We start from the raw sequence: 22,186 nt of genomic DNA on the forward strand, positions 1-22,186 counted from the left end.
GCCATTTAAAGCTAATTGAGAAGGAAACAGGGAGAGCAGAAGGAGGGAGCTGTCTCTCAGGCATGTGGAGGAAAACCAAACACTGGCAAACTCTGGCAGACACAGAGGCAGCAACACTGGGAAGAAACCTTACTTGTTCTAGATGGTAGTGGTCAGAGCTGTAATGGTCGTGAAGGTGTCCACGAGTGCAAATTCTTCGATGTTCGCAGGATGCAGGAGAAGCCAGAGTTCGCACAGGCTGTTCCCTTTTCTGAGAGGAGTTGGAGGAGCTATCTGTAGCATTCTGTTTTAAGTGGAAAGGGGGGGAAAAAACACGTCATACATTCAGCTGTTACCACACAAGGCATTAAGAGATGTTTTGCCACTCACTGACTTCGCGCACACCTGCAATATTGGCAACACCTGACCGCTGGAGGCTTCACGAAGTTTCACATAAAATACTTGAAAGAGGCATATCTGTTGCCAGGCCGTAAAAGCTGTCACCACACACATGGAAAACTAATATGCCATAGCCTGCTCGTGACATATTCACCAACACCACTTGTATTTGCTTGGCATGTTATTTGTTATCCTGGGCATGGCGGGATGATGAGTGTTCACCAGGAACTACCTCTGAAGAGTAAAGTTAAATGCCCGGCAAATGACGCAATCCTGTAGGTCCTGAGGGTTCAGACAGAGCATCTGTGTGCCCAGGCTGTACCCCACCAGTTACCCAGGCTACAAAAATACTGGCAATTTTGTTAACCTTTACACATTCTCCGAACATTCACTGTACTCCAATTCATCACTGGCTACTTGAATAATCAGCTTTCCCTTAAAAACTTCAGGATTATTTTTTTTTCTTGTTTTGTTACTCTTTTGCCACTCACAATTACTGTGTAATGAAGGTTACTTGTGTTTTTATACACTCCTGGCTCCCTGTGAGCACTTTCTTTAGGTTAATTAGTTACATCATCATGCAGCAATGATCACAAAAGGGTGAAACATCACACAGTAACATGCTATTGCCAATACCTACTGCTTTTTAACAATCATATTTCTCTTCCTGCAGAAACACACAGTGAGGTAATAATGTCAGCCATCATCTCTCCATAGCTCTTCCTTGACTAAAACAGTTGCTATATAATATTCAGGATTTTTCCCATTCGTTCTATTTATAGGTTTTGGGCTTTTTCATATTACCATGAATATCAATGGACAGTTGTTAAATGCACCAGGAAACCAAGAGCAGGTAAAAGACATGCACAACAAACAGAACAGCTGTAGCACTGCATGTGCCTGAAACACGGGTGCCTGAAATAAAAGAAATCTCCACCCCACCCCCTCTCAACTAACAAGATATGCTGCAGCTACAAGTCCATGGAAAAGAATTGCCACTGCAGCCAGCTGAGACACAACCTCAAGAGCAGAGAAGAATCCTATCAGTAGTAGCAGAAGACTGGTTTTACCTGAAAAACCTTCTCTCCTTGTCAAGAATGCACTCTCCAAATACTTTTTCCAATGACTCGCACCAGACGCATTTCTTGCTCCAAGAATACAAGAACCCTCATTGTGAATATTTGTTTATTCTGAAAACAACACTCTGAAAGACTCTGTCCAAAGGTGAGAACACCTTGAAGCATTACAACACAAAAATAGGTGTTGGTTCTCTTTAACTCTTACAGCACCTTAAAAGTACCGAACTCCCAACTTATTTTCTTGAAAGCAAATACACAGTTGTTTGCAGTGTGATGTAAAGCCAGGCTGGGTTATCTGAGAGGTGCAACAGGGAGAATGAGTTTTGATTGGCTGACTCCCATTAAGAACAGACTTTTAACATGTGTGTTTGTTTTAGTTTTTTTTTTTTTAAACAAGTACATAGAAGCAGATCAACTCTTAACATAGTTAACAACAGCTCTAAAGTGGAACTGCACCAATATTCAGGCTCTTTCAAAAAAGAGGTTTCATCAGCCCAGTCTTCATAACTTAGTAGACAAAGGCATTTCAAATCTGGAGTTTAAACTTTTCAAAGCCAATTCTTGTGCACTTAACTTCAGGCCCTACAATATCTAGCACATTTTGGGAACATTTACAAAATGGAAAAAAAAAATGAGCAGCTTCTACAAATGTTTTGTAGTAACATTAAGCTTAAAACCTGTTTGAAAACCCTGAGAAGAGTCAGGATTTAGTTACAATACCCATGTTGGTATTCACACAAGTACCTTTCCTGCACAGCTGTATGTGGTGCAGACCAAGATGCTGAGCTGTGATTTAAGCTTCTAAGGAAGTCACACAATACATCCCATAGCCCGGGCAGCCCTCCAGCCTGCTCTCAAAGCTAAACTTTGACTGGCATGAAGCAAAAAAGAGACAAGGCTTTAAAATGGTACCATGGCAGCCAGCAGGAACCTTCACCTTCAGTGGATCCACAGCTGAGCCCTGCTGGGACAAGACTTTTGTGGATACGCTTTGAAAACACGATGGGTGTTCACGGTCCGAACAATGCAGCCTGGGGAAACAACCCAGTGGGAGGTCACAGCACATACTGTCCTGCAACTGCCTCCCTGTCCTGGATGAAAATAAAAATCCCACCCAAACTGGATATAACTCCTTGATAATCTCAGCAGGGCAGCTGGGAGCTATAACGAGCCCTCCAAGCATTGTGCTATTTGCTGCCTCTCTGGGAAGGCAGCATTTTTGCAATAGGCAACTGGAAAAGAGCTTGTAGTGATTTTTATCTTACCTTTGCTTTCCTCCACACCTTCTTCTCCCTTTAGACCCATCAGGGCAACTGAGCCTCTCCTCCACATGTGTTGACATGGCTACAAAACCTGTTTGCAGCATACCAGAGTCTGCGGCGCTGCTCTCTGCTTTCACCTTATTAAAAATCGCTGTATTTCCACATTCAGTGTCCTCAGATTAGACAGGCAGTTTGCCAACACAAACACTTACTCTATGCACCCAGAAAGGGGAAATCAAGCTGTCCAAGACTGGGTCTCTGCTCACTCGTCCATAGAGAAGTTCATGCTGACCCCTGGTTGGTGACACTAAAGGCAGTAGCTGGGTGACAAATGCAGTGTCTGCAGAGTTACCTTGCTGAATATCACCTGAGATAAGCACTGGTGCTTTCCACCAAGGTCCCTCACTGATTCAAACTCACATAAGGGGAGAGAGTGCCCTTAACATGCATGAAAGCGTGGTCTCAGGATTGAAGGAAACAAAAGAGGTAGAAAACACCTGCCTCCCAAGCAGAAGGTCACCAATGAACCCCCACAGGCTGTGTGCTGGTGGGCACACATCAATGATATGAGGAGAGAAATGAACGAGACGACGACAGAGTTTCTGGATGAAACTATTCACGAAACTCAAAAGCTGACCCTGAAAACTTGCTCAAGAATCTCATAATACTGAGAGACTTTTAACATGCTGGATGTTAAAAAACCCCCAAACATAATTAAAACTAAAGAGCAACTTGACATCAACACCTTGATCTGACACATAGAATGATGTCCTCTGAGCCAGTCACTGCTGTTCAGGAAAGAGGTCTTGGGATTAAAATAGACAGCTCTGTGACAGTGTCCACTTGGGGGCTCAGAAACAGGTTAAAAAGAACCGGTGGCATCAAACACAGCCACCAAGGCACTGCATCTATCTGCTGTGCTGCTCCAAGCTGTCTCTTGTGCTGGTCCTCCTCCACCCTGGCCCAATAAGGGTATTTCCACCATGGCAAACTCAAAGAGCCACTGCCAGGACCACAGCAGACATGGGATAGCTTCTGAACAACAGCTGTGTCTCTCCAGCCTGGGAAAGAGATCATGGAAGGGACCAAGAAGATGAGAAGTCTACTGAATTGTGAATCCCATAGGAATGTGAGCAGGAAGGGATAATTCTTCCAGTATCCTTCAGAAAGGAAGATTACAAGGCAGTCACTGGAATAGGCTGAAATAAGGTTCAGGCAGAACGAGGTACTTCTGATGGTGGCCATGCCTAAAATGCGGTTCAAGAAGCCAGAGGGAAACCCTCAGAAGAAAGTAAGTGACCAAGGATTAGAGGCATGATGATGGCTCAGGCCTCTGAAAGTGTACTGCTCTCAATGCCCCTCTACTGGGACTGAATCTGGACTTGGTGACCTGTGAAAATCAGACATATTCTCAAAGAAAAGACATACTCATTTCAGACAAATGCCACTAAGAACAAATGATGGCAAGACTTTGTCAGTGAGAGAAGAGGGGAACAACTTCCATCCCCCACAAGAAGACTGGGACTTGTCTGGGATTATCTACCATCAGCACAGCAGGGAAAATTTTGGAGAAGGTGGTGAAAGGTGGAGACATGATATGTTTGCTGTAAGTTTTCCAAATACAACACACTCACCTGCAAATACACAACTAGAAAGGACATGGCCTCCAGAGCCAGGCTATTTCACAGATGGAGAATCAGGTCCCAAACCACTGGTCTCTCAAAGAAGCACCATCTTCTTCTCAAACCTGTTAAAACCAAGCCAGCTCCAGCATTTGGCTTTGAGGGGAAACTACTGAATACATGCCTGGTAGTCACAAAAGAGAAAAGAGCCCAAAACTAAAGTTGTTGGAACAGGGAGTCTGATAACAAACTCTGTTTTAACATGCCCTCAAACGCTCAATTACGAGACATTTGTGCTGCTTGTACCAGAACCTTCTGACTGCTACAGCGGTCACAAACTCTTGTGGTTTCATTGCTTGGATAACAAAATCATTAATCACGACCATAAGCGTAATTTTATAAAACCTGTGCAACACATTTCCTGTTGCAAGAGAGCTGGATGTATCTGAGCAAGCACACGTACTGCATGTGTGGTATGGCTGCTTAAAGAAACAGCACCAGGCTTCTACAGGCAAATCATGGCACTGTGGCAATTTAAAAAAAAGAAAAGCATGTCCTTGTTTCCCCCTCAGACTTTCAGAAGTGACTCATTAAATTAAAAAACCCCAGTCATTAGTAAAGAAGATTATGTTAATCATTTACTGCAGTTTATTTCTCATTGAAATGGATTTGTTACACAAGAAGGCTAATCAGATACCTAAGCAATAAGCATAGATGAGCATCTATGAAAAAAACACACGAGAAAAAGAAGTCTTCTCCTATTTCTGAACTGGTCTGATCACCTTGCCTCTAATGACTTCACAAAATAGGTTCACTCTGTGTGATGCTGACTACAGAAAAGAAGAAAGATTCCCCTCAGAATTATGAAGCAATGCAATCTGTGGCAGCTTGTCAGAAATCGGTTGCCAGAGGGAAATTTTAAGAGTTCTGTCACTTAAAACTTCCAGAAGTGCTTTCTGCCAGCTAAAGGATTTGCAAGTTTGCTGTCAAAAATAATTGTGGGTCAAGCAAGACAAGATTTTTTTTTTCCTCTCTAAAATTTTAATGGTTGCATGAAACAGGGGGGAACAGATGTATCACGATGTCGAACAATTAGCTTTGTAAGTAATGGTCCTGAGGGAATCAAAACCCCAGTGCCAGCCTGGCCTTTGCAATGCATAAGCCAACCTGGTCTCTACTGCCCTGCTCCACTTTACCCATCTCCCACTGCCATGCAAGCCCACACACCACAACATCCAGATCCAAGGGGGCCTCTTGACATGCAGCACAGAAAACCAAAACTTGGTGGGGCTCGCAGTCTCGTCTTTCCCAAAGGCATCCTTCTGCAACAGCCAAAGCTCCTCGCAGCAGCTCCTGGGTTCACCTGAGGAGGCCTGAACAAGTTGAAGGAGAGCCCAGCACCAGCTCATCTTTTGAGAAAGGATCCCCACCATTCCCAGGACAAGAAACTCAGCTCTGCTTGGGTTGAGGATGAGCCTAGAAAAGTGACAGCCAGAGACCTGCATCCCAACCAGATTCTGTGCCACAGCCCAACCACCAGCAGACGACACCTCTGCAATGGGCTCCCCACTGGCAGCCGGAGCCCTTGGTGTGCTCTGCCCAGGTGCAATCCCTCGGGAGCCCCAGCACATTTTCACTTGACCCTTTGCTTTCACTGGAATACAGGGAGGCACAGCTGTGCTATCAGCACGGAAAGGAAGAATGATAAAGCCAGCAAAACAGCGCAGCAAGTGAGTGATACCGAGCTCTGCGCCGGCCTGGGCCTTATCTACGGAGCCGCTGTTTAGGAACTTCACAAAGAGGAAGTCTGAGAGTTATTTCGGATGCATGGCAGAGAAACTTCCACCTTTCCAAAGAAATTAAGATAAAATATAGTCTCCCAGAACTCCCTCAGCTTAATCTTGCCAGACCACAACAAGTCCTTCCGTTCTCCTCCAGCTTTTTTTTTTTTATTTTTAAAGCCTAAAGAGATACAGCACTTCTGAGTTTCACAGATAGTAGAACAGCACAAATCCTAAATTTTGTCTCAAAACACCTTTTTCTCTCTATTCAAGAAATTTAGAAAAGGGAACAGCTGACATTTTCCATCAACCCCTAAGTGTGCCCGATATACTCAAGACAGCCCATTTCAAAGACAGCTTAGACTATCCAAGTATTAAGAAAGAGATTCAGTGTAAAAAAATCTTTTAAGATTTGAGACTCCTGTCTCCTAAGCACAAGCTTTTAATTTGTCATGGCAAGACAAAGCCACAGAAGAAAATGCTTTTGTCAAATTTCTGTTTGTTTCCCGTCACTGAAGACAAGATAGAAATTGTATTGCAGAAAATTGCTTCCACACATTTTTGAAACATTTTGCCACTCTCATCCACTGGGGATGGCTGGAGCTGAATGTAGTTCTACTCTGCTGAATGTCTGATGGAAAAGTTTCATGTTAGATCATATTCCAGCTCTGTTCAAAGACAAATTTGCCATACACAACCATTACAATGGTCTGACATGTCCAGTACCAGAACAGGAGTAGAATTTCTCAAATGTTTGGACTGTTTTCTAGTCATCCCCGAAACAGATACCAACGTAAAGTGCAGAAGGTTAACTATTTTTAACTTCTACCTTTTCTTATTTTAAGTTTTTGTGGTTATAGTTTTTAGTGCCAGAAAGATGCTGGTGGCTGTGCTGGCTGAAGTCAGCAAAACTTCAGGAACATTTACAAGAATTCAGCGCACAAGATCCTCTCCATTAAACCCCTGCTAAACCCGACTTTGGCATCATCAGGCAGCTCTGCATGGGCCACAGATGTGGCTTAACAGCTCACTTCAAGACGTGAAAAGAATATATGCGACCCAGACATGATTAAATGACATGACAAACACTCAGATGTGGTAAGGGGGAAACCTCAGGGAGATTTTCCTGCTTCACTACTTGCCTTGTACAAGGCATCAGACATGACTGCAAAAGCAGGCATTGAAAGAGATACAAAGAGAAACTTTGTCTGCAAAAGTCAGAGGAGGACTGAAGTAAGTGAGTACCCCATTTTGCTCAGACTCAGACCTGGACCAGAGGCTCTGAGCAGGTCTATTCAGCATTTCCTTCCCAGGATACCCCTCCCCGTTACTCCACCACTGCGCTACAGCACCACTTTGGTGGAAAGGCTTTGCATCAGGTACTTATAAGGGAAAACCAGAATGTTCTAAGGGGGAAAAAACCCAAACCACAAGCCCAGTTTCTAGGGCTGCTCCCCCAGGCAGCACAGCAATCCTGGCAGTGAAGTGGTGAGAGCAGGGTGGCTCTGTCTACCCACAAGGTGCTTGTGTCCTCATCCATGTGGAGAGCCTCTCCTTACCAGGACTCCCACGCTTTCTTCTTCATTCCTGCAACTCCTCCGTGCTATGGCCTGATTGGATTTCTCCATGCTGAGACAAGCTACACTGCTCCAACTGGATCTTTTTATTTAAACCTGGGAACTGTTTAAACTAACCAACTGCTTAATATCCCTCTATCTAGGGATAGAGGCTGGCCTTGCCCTTTTGCAGAGGCTCTGGTAATCTGTTTATACCTTGAAAATGACATCCTGGTGTGGACTACAGCATTGTTGGATGCTCCAGCATCCAACATTTGCGCTTGTACAGCTCTGCAAAGATTAGCAGAGCCTCCTTCTCTAACAATATTATCCACATTACCACAGCTGTCCTCTGCTAAGGCCAGGAGAATGGCCACCATGGTCTGAACTGCTGAGGAGAGGTGATGGCCACCGCTTTTCCCCCCCACCAGTTCCATCACCTGCTCTTTGGGTGTGCGTGGGTGCAGGACCACAGGAATGCAGCCCAAAATCACTTTTGCATCAGCTCCCTGACCTCAGCTGATCATCCATGTGGTGGCACAGAGGTACAGAGAGCAGAGATGGGGGAGGCTGGAATGGGAGCTCCTAATTTTCAGGTGCTGACAGGAAACTTAGCATGTCCAACACTGCCAAAAAGCATTCCTTTTGCAAGATGGGTAAGGATGCTAGTAAATAAAGGAGGGAAGTTCACAAGGGGGTGTTAAACACTGGACAGCTGAGCACAGCTGGGAACAGATGGCTCCACAAAACTTACCATGAATCTCAGCTCTTCTTTATAAAAACTTTCAAGGAGGGTGGAGGGAAATAATATTAAAGGGGGAAGAAAAACACAAAAGAAAATTAAATTAGCCAAGTTAAAAGAATTTATGCACCTAAACCATCATTAATGTCTTTGATGCACCTAATCCATCATTAATGTCTTTGCTATGTATGCTGCAGCCTCTAAATTCAGCCATGCTCCTCCTATATAATACAACAGGTTACAAACAGAGGGAGAAAAAACTAAATTAAATGCAAACTTCCCACAGCAGACTGATACAATATTTTAGGAAGTCAGTTAGGGGTCATTTATTCACACAGTTATGAACACCGATGATATTTTAGCTGGAATTTATCACCAAAATAGAATCCAACAGCTGATGCAAACTTTTAAAATACCCTCCTCATATGCACTGCAAATATGTCAGGCTCTGATTAAAAATGTAATGCTACTTATTTACTTCTGTCTTTCCTTCTCCTTTTGCAGAAAGAGCCAGAGACCTATGCTTCCTATAATCACTTCTGATTTAATTTTCATAAAGTATTCACAAGATACAGGGCAAGCAGACCCTTAACAAAACACATTAAACAGGTGAGGGAAGGCAGCAAGCCTATTCAGATGCAGTTCTTTATAATGCATTTCTGTACTGGGCAGAGGTCCCCAGACTCTTGTGTTGTTCATCCTCAGTTACTACCAAACATACTGGGGGACAGAGGGAACACCACGCTACAATACTTTCTCAATCAAAAAGCTGTGGGGTTTTTTTATGGCTTTTCTTTTGTTCTTTCTTGCTTTCTTTTTTCTTTATAGGGGTGAGAGGGGGAATCCATCAGCTTAAGGAGAAATCTTGAAGCCTGATATAAAAAAAGCATGTTTCATTGCTAAGCTTTACCAAACTACTCCTTTTCCAAATTCTCCAAAAAAAGAAAGTCAGAGTAAACAAACAAAAATCCCCCCCAACTCCAATCATTTGAGAGGATCCAAAATTCAAGGACACACTCCAGGCAGGCTCCACTCTCTGTTTGTTTTGGGTTTTTCTTTTCTACCTGTTACACAAGACGACAGATTCAAATCACATTTGCCAGTATTTACACAGCAGGTGAGAATTACAGGCTCCTTCAGGAAGAGGAGAGCAACCTCCTTTGCCCCACAGCTCCTACTCAGCTCCCTTCCTCCTATCACTGCCCAGAGGGATGCTCCAAGCTCAGCACGAGGAGCCAGATGCATTTTCCCCTCTCAATCGTTCGGGGAGGCCACAGCCGAGCTTTGCCTGCTCGCTCCAGACCTGCATCCCTGCGGTCCCACCGGCACTCCGGGTTATGTGCCAGGCAGCCATTCCCTAATCCTTTCTGCTGCAGTACAGGAAGCTGTCAATCATCACTCTGCCCCCAGCCAAGGCTGCCTGCTTCCAACAGTGGTTACACCCTGTGCTGGATCTGCTCTGCCTGTCACCTTCAAAGGCGCTGCCTGGGGCCAGCCAAGACACCCCAAATCCAGCTGTCCCTGGTGCCTCCTCCTGCCAGTGCCCTGGGACAAGGCGTTTTGTTCCAACACAGCAGCCAGTGAGACTGCAGCTTACAAATATAGCTGTCTGCTGAAAGCCATTTCCTCAGGTTGGATATGCAAGTAATAGAAAAGGCCATTTTCTGCCTTTGTCAAATTTTCAAGCACCCTGAAGCTGAAAGAAAGGCCTATACACTTCAAAGGCTGACTGCATAACCCAGATTAAAGAGGGAATCTAATGGAAAGCTGCAGTCATATCAACCATGTATTTTCAAGGTAAAAGCATACATTTGGTCACAACACACCCCCATCAACACCGCCTCAGCTATCCTGGCATCTCCTTCTTGTCTCAACTGAGGGATGAACTTCACAGTAGGAACATGAAGGAAGAAAATGCCACAAATCCTAATCCAGACACAAGTGCAAGAACCACCTTTCTTGTATCCCCAGCACAGCAGAGGTCTTGCAGAAGGTGCTGTATCCAGGGCCAGGGGTACGCAATGAATTTCAGATGGCACCATGAACACTGGTGGAGTGGCAGAGGTTTTCTGCCTCTTGCTCAGCCCATCAGCCAGAGTTTCCCTTGAGCCAGCAGTTCTGCTTTTCCAGCCCTACAGCGAGCTGGCTCCAGGAGCTAAACCACCGGAAAAGCATTCACTTTCTTTTATAGGGCTAGTTTTTGGTTCACTTCCCCGGGTTGGCTCAGCACAGAGTCAGCTGTGCTAGGAAAAGGGGGATGGAGGAGCCCGTCTTTGCTCAGGCTAAAGATGCATCAGTCAAGTTGCATCCCTCAGCTGTGGTTTCATGTAAGTGCTAAAATAACTCCTGCAACCCTAAATCCTGCTCCCCCACATCAACTTCACTCCTGGCATGACTGTGCTGCAAAAGCAAGGTGGGGGAACTGAGCTGGCTGGAAAATAACTTGCTTTTCATAGCCATCTTAACTCAAATCAGGTCCCCCTTACATAATACCAAAGAAATGCCCTGGGAACCATGGCTGAACAACAGCAAAAGTAAAAAAAAAAAAAAAAAGTAAAACAAAAACCAAAAAAAAAACCCTTTCCCCCTCTGTTTTACTGTATGTTAAGAAAGGGCAATTCACTCTTGGTTGTATTTTGCTTCTGACACATTTGTGCCTTAAATACACAAATACACTACAGCATTCATTTCCAGATGAATTAAAAGGGAACACACTCGTAAACAGCTTCACACTTTAACTCATCATATTACGATATGTATAGATATCATATTACTATGATATCATAGTAAGTATATTACTACACAGCCAAATTATTTTTTCAGAAGACAAGCATGCAGCGGTGAGCCTTAGAATATCTCACAGCAATGCAGATACTTTCTGTTTATTAATTTGTTCTTCTTATTTGTAATTCACTAAGAGTGAAACAGCACCAAAGCAACTGAAATTCAGTCCATTTGGCTATTGTGCTAAAAAGCCAATTCCTGATCTGTAGTAAGAAAAGCATGCTTATCTATCAGAGAGTGACACAAAAGCAAACAAACCCTCATGATAAATACAATAAAGCAATACATAAATCATGCAAGACCCTTACTCCCCCTCCTTTCTTTTAAAGGAAGCAAACAAACCTTCAAACTTTCTGCTCTCTGCTCCCCCTGAGCTCTTTACTTACATCTTATGAATCTGTTATATACACAAGAATAAACAGATTTTATGCTCTGTGTACCTCCACACCACAGTAATTTTTACATATCCTTCTGTCCAAATGACAGGTTATGAGTAAGGGTAAACAAGGCCAATCTGTAGGCTGAAGTACATAGTAATTGCCCCTACATTTTTTGAAGGACTTAAGGAAAAGAGCAGCTGCCTTTCCAGATGATACCATTTTCAGTGACAATAGTATTAAATTATCAGTGAGTACAGCCTGCTTGTATTGGCAGAAAGAGCAAGAAAATAAATGGGTTAATTTCCAGCACCACTTGAAAGAAACAAGAGATCCTGAAAGAAAAGGAGAAATACAACACTAGAAAATAAACCTGACAGCCAGAGAAAAAACTTTCCACTTGACCTTCCCTGCTGAAAAATCTCTTTCAGCATTGGTATCCATTCCCATTGAGTGATGTGAATTTGTGTGGGCAAAGTTAACCTGAAGGCAGGAAAAAACCCCAAACAGATAAGAAGCAGCCAGCCTTAAAACTGGTGGATAGTCAGGACCTTTTTAGGTTTTTGAGGGAAGGATTTGAGCCTGCTGGTTTTTCTGTGTGAATTTCTCCCTCCTTGGCAAGTACTTTATTTTTTTTTTTTTTCCCTTTAAAATCTGAATTAGAATAGCTGTGGTTTACAATGCAAGCCCAAAATCCAGACATCAGAGGATGTGGCTAGCAGCAATGAACCCTTTGGCTGTTCACACAGAGCACAGCTGGCTGCTGGGCAGGAAGAAGAACAGAAGTAAGGCCATCATGTCCTGTCACTGTAACAATCCCCTTGTTGGTCTGCTCAGCCCCACAGAGCAAGCAAGGGGGATTCGCTTGAGGTGACGGCCCCATCATTCCCACAGAGAGCTGTGCGCCTCCAAAATGCATTTTCCCCTTCTGCTGCTTGAGGACAGCATTAATAAAAAGGAAATTGCAAGCTCTTGCAGCTGCTCAATCTCTGAGCACAACTTCTGACTGAAACACATCTTGCAACTCAGTGTTGTTCTACTCTCAGCAACGTCATTTTCCATAGAGGGCTGGGATGAGAGATGCTCCAGCATCCCACAGAACTTACAAATATATTCCAAAGTATTTGGACTGGGTTTCTACTGTCTACTTTAAAGAAAAAAAAGACACAGTTGCTCTTTAAAAGAACCATCTGAATGTGAAACGACCAAGCCAACAAGAAAAATTAGATTTAGTGTTTATCTAACTAATATAAATCTTATAAATTTTAATAGTGAGGCTGTAACATGCTTGAAGCTCAGATGGGAGATGAAAGTAGACAAAAGGTTTCAAGGAAAAGCAGGGATAAATCTGTTTATTTAATTAGGAAGGCAGGAGAGATGCAAGGGGGACTGGAATGCAAATATCTGCCCCAATATGCACCATCATTCTGGTGGAGAAGAAGTAATTGTGTCTGTCTCTGAAATGACTGTCAGCAACAAACTTCCTAACTCAAACATCCCCGCGCACAAGAATCCACGTCTGACAGGAAAAAGGCAGAAGAGGCACAGGATTGCTCCAAACACACAACTTGTTAGTGAAAACATGAGTTTGAAGACTCCTGCTGGAAATCCAGAAAGAAAAGCAGTGGCAGCAAGATCTGTCCATATCACCTTAGTGAAGCTGGAGAGTATTTCCCCCATCTTGCAGTTGGGGAATCAAGATAAGTAAGCTTTTAGCCAGGAGACAGCAAGAGAAGCAATGGATCGAGTGTGTGCACCTTGAAACACAAGCTGTTGCTCAGCCATGCACCTCTAGATCACACCTCTTTGATCTGCCAAACTCTGCAGGTCTCATATTGAACAAAAACTAGGATTAAAAAAAAAATATATATATATAAATTATTGATTATATAAAATACCTGTGATTTTAATATGAGTATCAAACCTAGTAAGGTTTTTTGCTGTGTTCTCACTTACATTTCCCTTAAAGCAAAAGGAGACTGCAGTCATTTTTGAGAGTCACAAACCAGAACAAACATGGGAGCTGCTGCTCCTCCTGCCAGTGGGTGTCTTTTCTTTAGCACTAAAGCAGGCACAAGGCTGAAGATTTATCTGAAAAACACATGAGTGGTGTTTCAGCTGAACTGGTCATAAGGTTTCAGAACAAACACCTCTGCTTTTTCAGATGGGATGCTAAAAGAGGCCATTTCAGGCACTCTGCAGACTCTGGAAGACATTGACCTTTTTTCCTTGGAATCAATTCACAATTTTCACTTTGTGGTCATGTGGGATTATTATCTGTAATTGAAAGTAGAAGTGTAGATTAGGGAAAAAAAAATTTACACAAGGACTCAATTATATGGCAAATTCCGTGGCTGAGGAACTACATTCAGTCTGTATTAAGCCTTACTTCTGAAATGAATGTTAATTAAAGAAGGCTCAAGATGCAGGCTGGCTGGATGAAGACAAACAGAACAATCTGAGCCCACTGCAATGACAGCGTTTTCCCCAACGGAGACAGAACGGATGGCCAGTCTTACTCAGATTGCATCTCTTGAGAGGACGATTTATAATGTACAAGACAGAAGAAATTTATTTGCTAACATATGGAAAACATTTATGGGCTTTTCAGAGGAACTGAAACTCAAGAAACACAACTACATATTGTTAAAACTCCTAAATGGAGATTTTATTCTAGAAAGAAGCGTTTTTCAGCTCGAGGCTGTGACATTTAGTTCTATATGCTGTTGTTTCCCGCCCTGTCAGGTATGAATTTCAGAACAGGTTGTTTGCTCTAGGTCTAAGCCACAGGAGAAGTATTAGCTGGCAAAGTCCTGTTTTTGAAGATACAACCCATGTTTCAGAAAGATGGATGGGGAGCTTTTGCCATAGTGATGGGGCAGGATGTTGCTGCCCACGTTATCATCTCGGCTCTGCAAGTTACAGTCATGGGAGGAGACAAGGCTATTGACACCAAGTGAATGCACCCACAGCCACAGCTGCAGATAATTCAAAACCCAGAAAAAAGTCCACCTTCTGATACAAGAAAATATGATACAAGTGGTCCTCCACTAAGCCATGCAAGGTCAGAGGCTGCAGGAGAGCTCTACCTCTGGGGCAAACCCTCTCTTTCCCCACAGAAGTGATCTGCTGGATGCCAGGAAGGGCTGCACACTGGCTGAGGAATACACGGATGATGCACCAGTCGCACACACAAAACTACACATCCCACAGAGCTGGAGCTAACAGGATCAGGGGCTTTACAGAAGCCCTGTGTCAATCAACAGCCAACAACATATCGGGCTCAGGGCTTGTATGTAATGAGGGGGGCTGGTCTAAAGCTGGGAGCATTGTGTTGGGGCAAACATCTGTGCGTGAAGTCGGGGTGGCTGGCCACAAAGCAGCCCCAGAAATGTGAAGTTTTGGGCCGCTGTGCTTGAACAAATTGAAACATCTTCAAGAAGAGCGGGACCTCGGGCCAAATATTTGAGGCAGCAGTGCAGCAGCAATGGCTGAGATTTTCAGAGACGGGTAAATGACTGATTAAATGACTCAATCATGCAGATGCTTTTGAAAATTCTGCCGCACGCAGTTAAGTTTATTCATGCATGTGTGGGAGAGGGGGAGGACTGTGAAGATTTTAATAACTACCTTAGGAAATAAAAAAGAACAAATGTACTTTCTCTTTAAAACAGAGATAAAAACCCAACCAAACCCAAAAAATCCATTGCTATGTCTGAATAAGAGTTTACAGAAAGTTGTAGAGAAGTTTTGTGCGGAAGGATGACCAAATGGACTATGATACACAAGTCAAAAATATGTGCAAAGAAAGAATGGAGCAGAAGGGTAAAAATAAAACATTTCACAGCCCTATCAATTTCTTCCAGTTTTAAACTGCTCTATGCTTCAGTATGTTATTTCTGGCTTATGCAGTCTTCATATTTCACCATAACCTACCAGATAAATAGGAAGTTGAGAGCTTTGAAGAGCTTAAGGACTGCAGGAAAAGGAAAGACTTCATCCCAGAAAAACAAAGACATATTGGGGAAGGAGATGTCCCCAAAGCCCTATTTTTAACATATGACAACATATCCGCCCTGGTGTGCCATCTTGACAAACAACACCATGAGAGGTCCCACCACCAATGAGGTCCCTCTTGCACTCTGGAAATTACAAAACCCTGCAGCAAGCACTGCCAGGCAAGACACAATTCGTTCCCCCAGGTCCCAACAAGATGCCAACACTGCTGAGGTTTCCCTCCTTGCTAATGCTATTGAGCAGCTTGTTCCTCCTTCTCTATCAGGTATCCTACCCAAAAATGTCTGCATGGGAGGGAGTCTCCTGCCACCTCTCCAGGGTCAAGTAGGTGGGAAAAACCTCCTGCAGCTCTGGCTCTTCATTTTGAATGCAGGAGTTGAGTGATTTTGATGCAGCTGGAGCAGGATTCATCCAACTTTTTCAATGTAAAACACCACCTACTTAAAGGCAACAAGTTCTTCCTCCTTGTAAAAATAACTCTTTGAGTTTAAAAGTCAACACTCAGCCACAAGATTAAGCTTGAGGAGAAATTCAGGAGCACTCCCAGGTGCCTAAACATCAGCTAGTAGGATTTTAGCAAAAATATACTCTCTTTGTCTCCACAGGCCACTCATCACTGCTTAAACATTGAGTATTCCAATGTGTAACCCAGTGAGAGCTGGCACACGCCCATCCAAGGCACATTTTGACAGTCATCCGCTTTCTGGTGAGCACAGAAGAGCCACACACTCATCAAGAGTGACTGTCCACCCCCAGCAGAGCACAGCTAGTCCAGTGAATTTGGGAACAAAGCAGCACGTACTGGTAAAAAGCTCTGGCTCCACTGGTGCCTCCCCCGTTTGTCCTGTCCCAGTGCCTATAAATCACTTCTGGCAGGTAGTTGGGAAGCAGCTGCTAATGATAGTTTTGCTGCAGAGTGCAGGAAGTCACCTTTTAACCCTGCCTGCTGTTGTTTGTCTCCCTGAGCGTGACAAAAGGACAGATGTGGACAACATGCCAGCTGCTGGGAAGATCCGGTCAAAACTCAGCAGGGAATCTGACATGGTCCCATGCCAGTGCAGCATCACCCTCAAAAAACACCTTTTGGCTTTGGATGCTTCCTGGGACTCATTTTCAATCAGCCTGATGCTTGTACTGATGTTTTTCTCCTTCACCCTAAAAATCCAGGGAAGTATCCCAAGGACAATTCTGAGTTTGGTGGCGCTGCACTGAGGATATTCCACCTTCCCCTTTCCTGCTATCCGGCCCCGCAGCACAAGGAGTATTTGTAAAACAACTAATATGTGCACATGGGGGTTGAATTAAGGTGAGCAAACAACTTTATTAAGAAAGGAGTATACAATGTGAGCAACTTGTTTCCAGCCCATGGAACAGTCCTAATCAGAGTCACATTTTCAGCTAGCAAGTTTTATTTTTTTAAACTTCTTAAGTTTCTTTTTGAAGTTACTAGCTTTAGTTTCAGCTAAACTTAATACATTTTGGACAATAGCACAAATCAACCTCGGAGAGCTCACTCCTGTTTAAGTCACTGCTGTTTAGACAGATGCCACACTACTGTGTCTTCCTCCACCTGAAGAACACCTGTCTGAACTTTCTATGTTCCATGTACAGGTGAAACACCTTTAAGGTTTGCTTTTTTAACTGTGATTCAAAATCTTATTTCCTTATTTACCTGAGTAGCAGTCCCCTTGCTAACTACCTGAGTTTGCAGAAAGCTTCTTGAGGACAGAGAGAAGTATTGGCAGGTGTGTGCACCAGCTCAGTCTAAGCCAAAAGAAACTCAAGGGTGATTATCTCCTCACTTCTAGCCCCTGACATCCCCTGCTCTGACATGCTTTTCATGTGGCAACAGGAGGCCTCACATTCTATAGAGGATATACTTCCCATCAAATAAAACATACCCAGTGTCCAAACACGATGGTGACTGAATGCCAACCCTGAGGCATAAAATGAAAAACCCTTTCTAACTGGACCATGTAAACCTGAACATAAGAGAAGGACCTTGGGTGACATGAACTTACAGTGAAGACATCGTCATCGCCGACCTCAGCCTCGTTGTGAAGGGTGGACGAAGAAGTCGTAGATCCTAGACAAAAAAGCAAACCAACAGCTTTTTAAACACATGACATTTCCATAAAACTTTTTTTTTTTTTTTTGAGGCAGTTAAACATTTGGATTCTCACAGGTTTTTGTGTTGTAGATGCGTGGAAGAGTGGCTCAAATTAAGGAAGAACAACCCATCTGCTGGTAGCTGGGTTGGAGAGGTAAAGTCTGAAAAAGTTCCTTGAAACACAACTGTGTGGCTGCCAATGCTAATTAACAATGATAAAAATAGCAGTTACCATTTCCAATTACAGAAGACTAATTTCTGAAGAATGGTAAAGCTATGTACTAATCAGGGCTCCAGGCTGATTCTTAGCTGTCAAGAAACCACGTATAAGTTTTCCTTCACTTACTCCCTAAATCTGGAGGGGGAAGGGGGTGGAGGGGAAATAACCTTTAATTTAAAATAAAATGAACCTCACTTTGACGACGAAGAGTTAGATGATGTTTCTTCCTTTTAATTCTGGAAGGGGGCCCTCACCATTGCTGGACTTGACACCAAATTTATGCTGTACCTAAAAAGGAGTGACTCCTCTCCCAATCAAGATCCCAGACCCAATTCCTGGCTGGCTTCATCTACCCTGAGGCTGCCAAGGGGGGTGGGTGCAGTGAGAGGATCTGTTGGGGAGGAGAACCCTCAAGCCAAAGGTCTGTTTTTCTGATGGAAGCTCACTGCTAGACTGAATTATGGCCGCATCACATCCCTGACCAACACAGTAGAACAGTTTGTACTGCCTTCATTCTGGAAATCTGTTAAAATAACCTGTTTTATATAATGCTATTGGCACCAGCCTTGGCTGCTCTCAGTTGCATCATCACGAAGATGTGCAGAGCTAAGTGTGAAAGCCCACTTAAAACACTGAGTAATGTGGAAACATTTGTGCCATTTGCTACATTAGCTTAAAAATTAAAAAAAAAAAACCCTGATCTCTATGGAGCTGCATAGGGTTCTTGTACCTGTGCCCCAAACTTCTGATGCCACAGGGAACAAACTATTGCTTAAAATATCCACAATAAAGCAGTGACTTCATGAAGTGAAGTTCTGAACACACACTTAGTTGTGCTTAATATTACCTGCCGAATTTGATCAAGGATGTGAACAAAGAATGAATGATAAATGAAATCCGCTGCCCGACGCCGTGTGTGCATGAGCAAGTTATTGTTTTTCATTCAGAAAGCCTTATTTGGAAGTTAACGAGGAACACATTCATGAGGATCAGCCTGTACTGTTAATGGGATAAATATAGATTTGCTGATTTTGAATATCTGAGATGCAGCAGAACTTGATTTTAAATACCTCCACCGTAAAATGGATCAAGAAGAGCAAAACAGGAGTTGCCAAGTATTGGCATCTCCAAAATACTACTCAATACAGCTGAGTTATTATCTCCTTGAAACTTTGCACAATCCCATACCACTTACATAAAAGACCACTTTTATGACTCAAAATGCTTCGCAGTTTCTTTAACAAGATGAAGAAAGAAGAATGTCCACCTGTACTTTCTTGATGTTAATGGCACAGAAAAAAGGAAATGAACTGAGAACATCGTTCCTCTAACTGATGAGGTATTTATCAGCAAGGAGCCCAATATCTACCATGCTCATGTTAAAGCAAGGACAGGCCATACAGAACATTAAGCTGTCTTATGGAGCTGATGTCCTCAAAAAGAATACACATCTATACATACATCTGAGTGAGTATCTTCAGAAAATGTACCATCTGTATATAAAAATATCCTGGTCACACTGGAAGAGAAGGCAAAAGGCTTTGGACTACTAAGTCCCTACATAAAGCAGTATGGCTAAAAAACAAAGAAAAAAATGTATGAAGAATCAAATTTCATTAAAATAAAGTACAATTGAATTATAGCTGTATTGTGATTGCCTGATCGCAATGAAATGTGAAAAGGAAAAATTTATGACAACTTCAAAGCACAGACAATTCAAACACATTTTTTACAGAATTAAAAAAACAACACCCCAAAACACAACAAAGTCTTCAAGAACTACCATTCAACTAAGAGGATGCAGACAAAACTAATTACTGGAAAATAAAATCAAAAACAAACTCAAGTTTTATTCAACTCCAGGCAGGAATTAAATCCTATGACTTAACAAAAATTCAGTAAGATGAGATTTGACTGCAAATTAAGAGCCTGGGCTGTTTGAGTTGCCATTGCTAGTGTGAAATCCAAGCCTATCAAAAAAAGCAGTAACAACAAACTTGATGAAAAATAATAGGGAGAAGTCTGGACAGACAGGACTGAAAAATACTTGACTGAAACACCTTATCTCCTCTAAGGGATGAGAAAACTGAATTCTTAAAAGCTGGGGCTTGCTCACTGTAGGATAAGCGCCCCTGGTGCACTTGGACACATGCACAAGAGACCTCCAAGCCCAAGAACTGATTTTAAACACATCCCTCTTCTCAACTCCCTGACTCAAACTCCTTCCCCCCTCTTCCAAGGGTGGAAGTGTCCATCCCCACACTACCTTCAATGAGGTCCTCGATGGCTTTCCTCACTCCTCTGTCGAAGGCTCGAGCGTCAGCAGGGCTCTGAAAAGTGAGCCCAAACTTTCTGTTGTCAACTTTCCAGTGGTGGAAGGTGGGGTTTGCCTTCGTGTACACCAGATCCTTCTTCACAAAGCACTCCAGCACCACCTGGGAGGGCATGAGCCCCAAAAGAAGAGCAAAGTCACTTTCCCCACCCCAAGGACACAGCCAACACCGTCTCAGGCCGGACCCAAAAAGCAAGCCAAGTCATGCCTTGCACAGGGGAACATCCTTCCCTACCAAATTATGACTAATAAACACCAGACACTGTAATTATTCTCAAAACCATTGCACATTCATCTTTTGCTTGTGCTTTGAGTAGGTGCTCGTTCCCTACCCCAGGAGCATTTTTTGGACCCAGCACGGCACAGGTTAAGCTAGCAGGGGGGTCAGGAGGAAGGAGAACCTCTTCCCTCAATAATTTTGCTCAACAGAAACTTTATCCACCAGCAGCAGTTTTAGGAGGTGCTGCAACACTCCCCTCACTGTTTTTAAATTGTTCACCCCCAGCCAGACACTCATCTCAAGTTCTGCTGTGCCAAAAACCATCTCTAGAGTGATGCTCAGGGACAACAGGAATGGCTTGTCATGTGTTACTCCACCCCTCAAAACCATAAGCATGGCTCCCAAATAATGTCAAAAAAAGCATCCTAAGAAAAACAGCATTTTGAAAGACAAACCATAATTGAAACAGCTTTAAAACACCAGTCTTTTTGAAAGCAAGATCATTTCTGACTCAAATAATGCATTTTTTGAGTCTGGAGGAAGTGCTGCTTTTAAGCTAGCCCATATCTTCACAGGAGTGCATTTCAGAAGAATCAAATACATAAAAACAAGATAACAAACTATAACATTTCAAGTGGCCCCTGGAAATCAGGAAAAGGCTTTATTAATTTGATTTGTGCAGGGATAGAAGAGAGCTCCTTTTTAGATAAACAGCTACCAGGAGAAACCGAGTGTGTCAATTCATAAGAGACAACTTGTCTTCATATTCTCACTCAGCTTGTTCAAACCTTGAACAGCACACAGCATAAATAATTCATGGCCCTTTTAAAAGGCTTGCTCTGCATTACTCAGTGCAATGTGACTGGCTTCATGGGCTCTTTACACTTCAATTCACTTCTCACTTACCCCCGCACTAGGTCTAAGGAAAAAAAAAGAAAAAACCACAGGTCCTCTTTCATTCAAAGGGGATCTTTGCACATGGATGTCAAAAATGCACCTGCTCCTTCCAGGTGGCATCACACCAGCCTAGGTAGCAAAAGATGTCAATTCCAGATGAGGATTGGGTTTGTTTTGTCCAATCTGGTATTATTTGCACATGCCTGCTTTTTATATATTTAAAAAAAAAAAAACCCACCCAAAAAACTTGCACAAGAATACAATAGCAATAGATTTGGGATAATTCTCATTATAAGAACAGACAAAAGTTGAATTAGGGTCTATTACCAGTTTGTCTTTCTGCCTTTCACCATGGATTAGAAATCCACTTCTTCCATTGCCCTCCGGGTACGTGACCTTGCAGACGCCAACTCTACTGAGACCGCCTCCTTCTTGCGGCAACCATCCCCCACTGGAGTCATCTCGGGTCATAACCACAGCTTTGACTCGCACAATATAGCTGTCACTGCAATGGCAACAAAACAAAAACAGAACCTTTTGTGAGCATCACTCGCATCGCAGCAGTTTTTCTTGAGGGTGGCATTTAGACGGCGCTGCGCTGACCCCAACGGAGCGTTTCTGCCTGGGAGGGAAGTCCATCCCTGTCATGGATGGCCTGGAACGCTCCAGCCACCATAAGGAGACCTCCAAACCTCAAGGAAAGAACCTGCCAGGTTTCCAGATGTCGACACACAGATCGAACATCCATCAAACATCCCATGGTCCCTGACACTCTTTGCCTCTGGCAGAGGACCAGGGACAGGGACCAA

At 43.3% G+C, this 22,186-nt stretch overlaps 1 protein-coding gene across 1 annotated transcript in view; it reads right to left on the reverse strand.

Moving 5' to 3' along the window:
- SPRED2 (sprouty related EVH1 domain containing 2) overlaps positions 1-22,186 on the reverse strand; it is a 58,362-nt gene that overhangs the window by 3,745 nt on the left and 32,431 nt on the right. The window contains exons 2-5 of the mRNA XM_058835902.1: positions 21,705-21,882; positions 20,195-20,363; positions 17,620-17,684; positions 134-283 (exon numbers count right to left, since the gene is read on the reverse strand). Of these exons, the coding sequence (XP_058691885.1) occupies positions 134-283; positions 17,620-17,684; positions 20,195-20,363; positions 21,705-21,882 (562 nt within the window). The remainder of the gene's footprint in view (positions 1-133; positions 284-17,619; positions 17,685-20,194; positions 20,364-21,704; positions 21,883-22,186) is intronic.

Source organism: Poecile atricapillus, chromosome 3 (genome assembly GCF_030490865.1).
Source record: "Poecile atricapillus isolate bPoeAtr1 chromosome 3, bPoeAtr1.hap1, whole genome shotgun sequence".
In the NCBI taxonomy this organism is placed as follows: Eukaryota; Metazoa; Chordata; class Aves; order Passeriformes; family Paridae; genus Poecile; species Poecile atricapillus.